The sequence below is a fragment of the Oenanthe melanoleuca genome, chromosome 2 (assembly GCF_029582105.1).
Source record: "Oenanthe melanoleuca isolate GR-GAL-2019-014 chromosome 2, OMel1.0, whole genome shotgun sequence".
Classification (NCBI taxonomy): Eukaryota; Metazoa; Chordata; class Aves; order Passeriformes; family Muscicapidae; genus Oenanthe; species Oenanthe melanoleuca.
Genome location: NC_079335.1, coordinates 51,476,757 through 51,486,471, shown reverse-complemented (window position 1 = coordinate 51,486,471; position 9,715 = coordinate 51,476,757). Strand labels below are relative to the sequence as shown.

At 44.2% G+C, this 9,715-nt stretch overlaps 1 protein-coding gene across 1 annotated transcript in view; it reads left to right on the top strand.

Annotated features, from left to right (window-relative positions):
• Positions 1–5,676: 5,676 nt before the first annotated feature.
• Positions 5,677–9,715, top strand: part of PIEZO2 (piezo type mechanosensitive ion channel component 2) — a 281,253-nt gene continuing 277,214 nt past the window's right edge. The window contains exon 1 of the mRNA XM_056483345.1: positions 5,677–5,900. Coding sequence (XP_056339320.1) covers positions 5,837–5,900 — 64 coding nt within the window. The 5' untranslated portion in view covers positions 5,677–5,836. The remainder of the gene's footprint in view (positions 5,901–9,715) is intronic.

The following is a 9,715-nucleotide window of genomic DNA, read 5'->3' as shown; positions in this document are numbered from 1 at the left end:
ATCCATAGTTAAACCAATGATCTTGATTACAAAGCATGACCAGGAATAATTGTATTTCATTACATTGTTCCAGCTTGTTTAAAGATTTTCTTTAAAATATGCTTGAAATGTAAATGTATTTAACAGAAACTCTAAATGGTTAATTCTTTTTCAGTGACGAGTAGGAAATTTATTACTTGTGGTTTTTTCAGACTTAAAAATGCTCTTGACAAGCTCTGCTCTTTTACTAGACAGTTTTAATTATGTGACATGCCTGTTTGTTATTTGACAGTCTGCTCATATTTGGACTCTGAACATGCAGGGGAAAATTCATGGTTCAATGTTTATTGAACAATCCTTTCAGACTTTGCACAATCTTTTCAAAAATTCTTCTAATGTACAATATGATTACATGCAGACAGGTAAACTATGCACGCTGAATTAGAATTATTTTTCCTATTTTTTAAGTCACTACTGAGCTGTGCTACTTAAAATCCCCTGGCATAATTTGCCTCAGCAAACACAGGAACCTGATAATCTAATCAGGAAAATATTAAAAGTACTAATAATCCTGAACTATTGAGGCTATCCTATATTTCTTATTCCACCAAGAAGAGAAACTCACAAGCAAACAAAACAGTTGCTCACCTGCTGAAGCTCACTTGATTTGAAAGGAGCAAATACAATTCATGTATAATTGCTAAAATTGACTCCTGATATGAGTAAATACACAGGTATGTAATGTCACAGCTCTGTGTGAAGATCCCACTAGCTTCCACCTTGTCTAGCCTCTCTTGCTAATGGATATGGAAGAGCTTTCCTGTGTTATTGATGCAGCCACACAATAATGCTGGAGGAGCCTGGGGATGCATTTGGTTTCCATCAATGCAGTGAGCAGCTCTGTTTTGTTAGTCCTCTGCACTGACCACTAGACAATGCCATTTCCCTTAACAGTCATAATGAACGTTGCTCCTAATGATTAACTTCTGATCTATGTGAAAGAGTTCAGTAGTCAATAACAGATTGCCTCTATAATTGCATTGACAGTCAATGACACTTTGAGACACCATTTGGATTCTGCCAGGTTTTATGTCCTACAAAACGTGATGAAACTGGAACTGCTTGAGTACATGACAAATCCCTCCTGTTGGGTTGTACTTCATTCTCAGGTAAAGATAATTACATTTTGCTGCTTCCTAATTGATCAGACTGTAGAACCCATCAGAACAAGACCAGCAATCAGCAAGAGTTTCTATAAAAAGGTATTTGCTGAGCAAGATGAAAGTTCTAGACACACTCTGTGACATGAGTTGTGAACACTAACAAAGGCTAGGAGGCAAAAAAAAAAATCAGACCTTTGGTAATGCATTTGGTTTTAGAAAGTTTCTGCACACCCTGTGCCCAGTTCTAATTCATCTGAAATGAGTGGTAAAATTGTGGATTAATGAATGGAAGATAAATCAAGCATGGAGGAAATTTGGAGTCTCCTAAGAAACTTTCCTGCTCTGCTGGGGCAGCTGAATATTTCTAAGGATGCCTACTCAGCATACATTTGAGTGGAATGAATTTCCTCATTGTAAGGCAAGACAAGCTCATAATTTATGAAGATCAAATAGCTACTGACTACTGCTGGTACTGGGGAGTTAAACTTACTCTGAACCAAAAATCAGTTTGAACTATTTTTTTTAAACTTTTCTTGAACCAGAGCTGAACTTGAATATTATTTTGAAGTTTAACTGAATTTCATGCTGGAAGTGAACAATAACAGCTTTAGTCAGAGCTGAATATGAACTGAACTTAAAAACTGAATTGTTTGACTCCTGGTGAGCAACTGCAGGCTGTTCCCCTAGCTGCTGACAGGACTGAGCAGGAGGAGAATAGGTATGAGGAGCAGGATGTTTTCATGTATTCTTAGGGAGCATGGATCAAGAGACATAACACGCTAGTTAATCATCACTGCAAATGTTAAAGCCATTTCCTTCCCCACAGGTCCCCAAAGCAGGACTATCATATTGTAAGAATAACAAATATAAACCAGCACTGTACAGCAGTGACTGCCCTGAAAAGGCTTCAGTAACTTCTTCTGCCTCTCAGTGGAACTTAATGCCTTTCTGCCTCTTTACATAGAGGAGTTTTATTTCTTCAGCTAGTTTAGCACTCATTTATGGAGCTTGCCAACTGTCCAGATTGTGTGATCACATAATATGTACATATATTCATGTATCCATAGTCAAGCCCTTGTTATATTCAGAGCCCCTGACTGTTAGAACAAAGGCACGAGTTCATGATTCAAATGGCCAAACAAACAAGAAAGCTCAGGCAATTAGAAGCTGTTTTTCTGAAAAGCACTGTTTTGGACAGTCAACTCAATATAGTCAACTTCAACCACTGATTCTAAATTATTATATTCTACCTAATAGAATTGGTGAGACAATACATTCTGGTCTTCTTTTTCCCCCAGTAGCTCTCTTGGCCTCTGACTGTTCACTGCCACTGATTTTGACTACTGGATGGACTGGGAACAACATTTTTCAAAAAACCCCCCAAGTTACCACTACAGAGAAGGTGACAAGATTAAGTAGAGCAAATCTTTTAACGGCTGAGGTCTGTTATTTTATAAAAGTAAGATCTTCTTCCCACTCTTTATTAAGGCTTCATTAACCTCCTCAGTGCTAAAATATTTTCACCTAAGATGGGTGTTACATGCGGGGCTGAGATCCTGGTAGCTGAAAGTAAGGGAAAGAAATGCTGGTCGGTGATGAGATAGCTGCATCCACTGCTAGCACATTTCCTGGATGCTGAAGTACTCACAGAATCTGGCAATTTCCTGTGGTTTGCAGAGGGAAAGAAGAAAACAGTGTGGCCCACAATGTGATTTCAGTAAGTTGTACGCCCTTAGGGAAGAAGCAAACCTCTTGCTTTATATTCAAATTGCTTTTATGTCACTTGAAAAAAACTGGTATTAGCTAAATAAGCTCCTGGCCTATTTCTAATCATTATCTATTAGGTACACCTAATCCAACGGACACTTTCCCCATTTAATTCAGTTTCTCTTTCTATATTTTACTCAGTCCTGTGCTTTATTGCTTCCATGCTGGCTAAAGTGCCTCTCCAGTTTTCAAGTTAATGCATTTATTGTTTCTGTCAACAGCTGAGCTACAGAAGGCATACATAATTCTTGGTAAAGCTTCATGCATTTCTTTATACTTTTTACCACTCCAGAGGTGTGTGGTTGGATGATGGATATTTCATTGTTCTCTCAAAATTCTGTGTATGCAAACAGTTAACTCCCACCAGTTGAGGGAAAGGGATGTTGTAACTTATACAAAAGGCATTTTAGCCAAAAGGTGGCACTGCAGCTGCACAGATTTTGCAGTAGATGAACAGTCTTGTAAAATGTAAGGATCCACGCAATATGTTTATTTAAACTCCTTTTTTCATACAGTGTGAATGGTAAGTATTGAAAACTGGCTAATTATTTGCCAAACATTAGCAAAAAACCAATGCTTGCTGAAGTAAAGGATTTGGTAACTCTACTATAAAGATAATAAATACTTCATCCTTGCTTTAGTGACTTTGAAAAACTCAAAACCAAAACAAAAACAACTAAAAAAACAAAAACTCAAACCCCTGATCAATATCTGAAAATGTGTTGCCTAAGTGCACAGAATGTTTCAGCTGTGCATATATCCTATGCACAGAGACTACTATTAACTGCTGCTTTGTAGCCTCTAAGGCAAGGAGAGCTTCCTTGGGAACTTAAAATTTTTGGGATGGATCTTGTGATCTTAGAACAATGCTGGGATTGATTTTACCACAGGCAGATCAGACACTTTGGCAGATTAAGTACTTGCTGACCCTCGTCTTCTGCCACCTACAGACACCATCACTAGGTGTATTCACAAAGATTCATGTGCACAGCAACCTGTGCCAGGAGATTGAGAATCACATATCCAGGCTTGGTTCATGGTCGAGATGTGTGGGTGAGCCTCACTGGGCCTGAATGTGGGGAGGGAGGGAGCAACCTCCACAGGCTGTGCTCTGACACTGAGGTATCCCATTCATCCTGCTGGGACAGGGATTCCTTACAATCTCTGGTAAGACAGATAGAGGTTACATTTTAACTCCACACCCTGCCTGTGAGCTGACTGTACCTCCTCCGAGGAGGCTCAGGCTCTGGTGATGGGGTTCCTTTTATTAGACTCATTAGGCACACAGAATTACTGTCTGTAGCTGATTTTTCTTAGCTTTCCCGAGCATTTTCATGTATGCAAGTCTGGAGTTCTTTACTTCCCTAATATACTTGTATCAGATTCTGTTAGCATGTTACATAATATTTGAATATCCAAATAATTGCCATTATTCATAAAACAAAAGTCAGATGTCTGCATGGCTCAACACTTGTCATTTGAATCCCCTAAATGCATACTTCTAATTTTTTTCTTTAAAAGACCCTTTGTATTTTCCTGTGAGTCATGTTCATGTTTGCAATCATTTTTGCCTGCAAGAAGGATACGAAAATACTTTCTTTCAGAAAGCACGGGAAAGCAAAATATGCTTAAGTAATTATAAGAGTAAAAAAAAACGCAAAACAAACATTCAAACAAGACTTCAAGAGTAAAATCTAGGACTCTTTACATTTAAAGTAGGACTGGATGAAGTCCTTCACCAGGAGGAAGGGCTGAGAAATCATGTCAAGGACCACAGGGTCACTGCTCCTGCTTTCTCCCTAGATCTTGCATTGGAGTGAAGTTACCTAAAGCACTGCCCCCAGGAAGAGGATGTTCAATCTAAACTTCCCTCATTTAAGTATGAGGGATTGAAACACATTGCCGAAAATGAAACACATTTTTACTTGTATTGATAACAACATAAATAACTTTCTATTTTACAGCATCGGTATTTCAACCCCGCCTGTGAGGTTCATTCAGTACACCCACAGGGACGCACCAGCTGGGCCTTGAAGCGGTCCCTTTAAACCCACAGCATTTGCTAACCAGCGCCGTATTTTAAAGGGTAAAAAGCTTTCCAGAAAAGTCAAATACATTCCAGCCACCGGAGATCTATTTTTTTTCCAGGCGACAATTTTCTTGTGGACCTAAATGTGCTGCTGAAAGGGGGAGGGGGGGTAAGGAGGAGGGGCGGGAAGTGAACAGATTAGAGAAAAGCGCTCCCCAATCAAGAAAAAAACAAAACCAAAAACAAAAGCAAAAAAAAAAACCAAAAACAAACAAACAAAAAAAAAAACAAAACAAAAAAAAAACCAACAAAAACCCAAAAAACTCGTTAACAAAAGAATTTAAAAAAAAAAAAAAAAAAAAACAAACACCAAAAAAAACCCAAAAGTGAAGAAGAAAAAAAATTGTTAACACCGCTTCTCAAAACCAGCAGGAGAAGAAGCGTTGGGGAAAGCGGGCAAAGTTTCCAGCGCAGAGCGGGAGCCGGCGCGGTGGCAGGACGGTCCCGGCGGAGGGGCGCAGGCGGGAGCAGGGGGCGGAGGAGCCGGGGCGGGGCGGGGAGCGGAGCGGAGCGGGGCAATTCCGTGGCGCGGCGCGGGGCGCTCCGCGGGTGCCGCCGGCTGGGCCCGCGCCGTCGGGCGAGCGGGGGAGGGCGGTGGGGGGAGCCCCGAGGGGGCGGGAGTGTGCGTGCCCCGGGCCGGGGGCGCGGCGCGGCGCTGCTTGCATGGGCTGCCGCCGGGATGCGGCGGGAGGCGTGAGGCGGCGCGGCTGAGGCGAGCAGCGGACGGGCGATGCTCCGCCGCCGCGGCGGCTCCGCTGACGGGCGGCCCTAGGAGCGGCGGTGGCGCGACAGAAGGGACGGCTCTCCGGCCGGCCGGCCGCGACCCCCGCCCGCCGCGATGGCCAGCGAGGTGGTGTGCGGGCTCACCTTCCGCCTGCTCCTGCCCGTGTGCTTGACTGCCGGTACGTCCCTCCCTCCTTCCCTCCCTCCCTGGGTCCCGGGGCCGTGGGACCGTCGTCGCTGCCTGCCAGGGCTGGCGGCTTGGGGGATGCTTCGCTCTCCTTCCTCATGGCCTCTCCCCCGTGCCGCTGTTTCTCCCAAGAAACTTTAAACTCCGTAACTCGCCCCTAATTTCTTATAGGTTTGTTGTTGTTAATTTTTGTCGCCGTTGGTGTGCGGGGTTCCGCGGTTTTTCGCTCGGAACTGCTGCCGCTGGTTGTCGAGTCCCGCGTCGTCCCGCATCCTCGGGCAAGGCGTGGGAGAGAGGAGGATTCAGGGTTTGCCCTCCAGGCAGGCTGGTTCAGCCGCCGTGTTAAGGTTTCGGGGGTATTTTGTAAGGGGAACAGTGAGCGTCTTTCAGAAGGAGCAGTTCTCAGATTTACGGAGGTTTTGAGGAGGTAGATTTTCCTTACTTTGAGAGAGAGAAATTTCACTTTATTAAATAGCCTTACTTAGCAGGCGGCCATCCAAGAAACTAATTATTTTTGGATGGAGAACTGCGGTGTCCAGCCACGGGTGAATATGTTAATATTAATCCCTGCCCTCCGCACAATTTGGAAGCACCCTGGATAAATCCTGATTGCCCGTTAGATCGCAGGACGACGTGGTGGCCTCGAAAGCCGATGCTGCGGAGGGCAGCTCGGGCTGTGCGGTGCCCGCCGGGGCGGTGGAGGGCTGCGGGGACGGAGCTGGGGAATGGGGGCCGGGGATGGCACGGAGAGGAGAAAAACCCATCTATGCTCAGTCCCGTGTCGTTCATCCTCCGCGGGCGGCGGAGCAGTGCCGGCCGTACCTTGCGCGGCAGCCGCGGGGCTGCCAGGCTGGTCCCGGGCCGCCGCCAGCCCCTTCCCGGCCGCACGGAGCGGGGCTGCCGGGAGCGACTCCCGCTCTCCGTGCGGCCTCGCCGTCCTTGCAGGACCGGGCTGCCCAGCAGCCCCCGAAACACGCATCCTTCTCGGGGCTTTGCCCTTGACTAACCCCATGGTGGCCAGGCCAGCGCCTCTCTATTTCAGCGTCTTTCCCTCCACCCTGCCCGGGTTCCAGGTGCCCTCCCCTGCCTCCGACTTCTCCTCTGGGAAGGAGGACGCGGATCCCATCCTCAGCCCCGCTGGAGGCATGCGGGTCCCAGGGCGCTCCCTGGTGCCTCGCGGTGTGCAGCCCTCCTGCTTTCGCGGCCCAAGAGTGAAAATGCACTTTTCCCCCGCCGCTTTGCCCGAGGCCGTGTGGTGGGTGCTGTTAGCGCGGTTGTATGAGGGATGAGATGGAGGCAGCTTTTCAGACCATCACCAGCATCTGCACCCGCTTTCTGCTCCGTCTGCGTGGCCTCCCCGCAGGCGCTCAGCCCTAGGCTGGGGTGGCCATCTCTGGTGCTGGGAAGGGCACAGTTACACTGGTCCATGGCTGCAGATGAGGGGCTTTAAGGCTGTCCCTGTGAAACCTGGTGTTCGTGCCTTGGTGGCTGGTGTGGAGGAGCTGGGTGGTAATGCATGGGGCAGGTGGTGGAATGCCCTCAAAGCCAAGGGGTGGGGATGTCAGGTAGGTCTTTCAATGCCAGCGTTAGTCACAGAGCTAACTCCCTGTTTGGAACCAGCTGGGCCCCATATTTTCTTTAAATTTACGAAACATCAGTAAAGTATGAGGATGAATTTACTGGAAAGACGTGGGGAAAAGAAAGGATTCTGGAAAAGAATTGGTGTTTAAGGGAATTATTTTAGTATTACTTGAATAACATAATATCTTGCTGTGGTATTAAAATAGGAGGGGTATTGTTCTGTCGGGTGCTCAATCTGTCTCTTGTCAGACTCTTTGTATCAAAACAAGTTCAGATAAAATGGTTTTGCTGTCCTTACTCCTGATATTTAGTAATGGAGAAGTACTTTCGCATTGCAGTAATAGCTCCACAGATGAGAACTGATGTTGTCATGAATTGCTTATGCTCATACATCTTACTCATCTGACGATAAATTCGAAATATAAAACCTGAAAGAGCTACTTCCCATCTTGAGTATGAAAAAGAAATCCCATTGCGGAACTTCTGGGTTTGGACCTAGCGATCTTGTTCAGTTGGATTTGAGAGAGGAATTGGTAAATAGACAAACAGCTTTTCTCTTACCTTTGTTTTCTGTAGGTGTTATTTTTTTCCCCTCTTTACAAGCTGTTAGCAGAGCCCTCACTAGGGTGAAACAGTCCAGCCTGCTTCACTCTTGCACTTACCTTGTATCTACACCTGAGTTATCCCTGAGACATCCCTGAGCCAATGCTCTCTTCCTTTCCAAAGCATCAAGGAAGTGTTTCATGGGCTTCTGGAAAAGGCTTTTTAGAGTGATGTTTTTTTGTATGACTTACGGAGAGGTTACATCCGCAGCTGAAAAGCTGCCACAAGGACTCACTGTGAGACTGATGTTCTTGTGTCTCCTGCCCCTGTCTGGGCAGTGAGTGTGTCTGGCACTGCCAAAAGGGTGGAAATACAGAGTGGTTCTTTTGATTCAGAATTCATTGTGTGTGATTTTTAAAATGCTCAATTTCTTATCTTGCTATAATTTGTTTTTTTGTTTCTAAGACTAGAAAGTGATGAGGTTGGAGAGCCCTGACCAGGTGGAGGGCAATGGCAGATGTGGCAAACTCATTAAAAATAACACATATGCTAAGCTGAAAATTGATTCCTTAAATACTGTTAAAATGGTTAATGCTTTAAGTCTTAACACCTTAAATGCCTTAAGTTTGCATCCCTTTAAAAGAAATACTAATGCTAGTTTGAATTTATGAAAAAAAGTCGATTTGCTGGGATGAAATACTTTCCATCATGTATCACATAACTGAGAAAAGATAATTCCTTGTAAGAATTTTTAGGATCAGATCTGTAGCACTGAAGAGTCTAATCTTGTCAGGTAAGCCTAGATGTTTCCATTTAAAGCTCAAGAATGATGCATTCTGAGCATCTGATGAAGACAGGAAATTCAACATGCACAAAATGAAAGGCTTTGGAAATTGAAATGCTGATTGTAGGCTTATGACTTCAAGGTTGATCCTGTCACATTATTTTCATGATACAAAATCGTTCAGTCTAGTGTGATCCTAGAGATTAAATAGTAACTTAGAGTGATGTGAAACTTATTGCAAATAAAGTAGTGTGTTCTGTAATAAGATTGAGAGAGTTGGGTACTTTATTGGAGTTTTTTTTTTAGTGTGATTACTACAATGTGATATTTTTTCTGTAGTGTAGTAGTACAATACTGAAAAAAAAAAGCAAATAGAGGAGAGGGAGCTTTTGGCACTGATGGTGGAAAGTGGGCTTTTTGTATTTTGTATTGTAAAGCTTGAGGCTTGGTGTGAACATGTCTTTTTTTGTTACTCATATGTACTTGAAAAGTGCAAGAAGTGATTTTTTTTGTGTCAGAGTAAGGCATCAGAGCAATCTTTTGGTAATTGCTTTCTTTGGTTTACAGAGACTTGAACCACAAAGCTGGCTTACTTGATAACAGTTTTTAATTATACTGCTTCCAATTGTTTTAGTTCACACACAATTCATTAGTTTTTTCTCTTAAGCAAAATATGGTGATTTTCAAATGGGGTGCTGGGGAAAAACTGCTTAGGATATTTTTCCAGAGAATGGCTTTCTCTGGGTTTGACTGAGGCTGTTGGATTGTGTGTTATTAGCAAATGGGCTTCAGTGAGGTAATTGCCTGGGCCAAGTGCCTCCCAGAAGTTACACTTGCTTTCTGAACTCTTGAATTTTAACCCAAATGAACTAAGAGCTCTAGAAGCTTTTAGAAAGTTT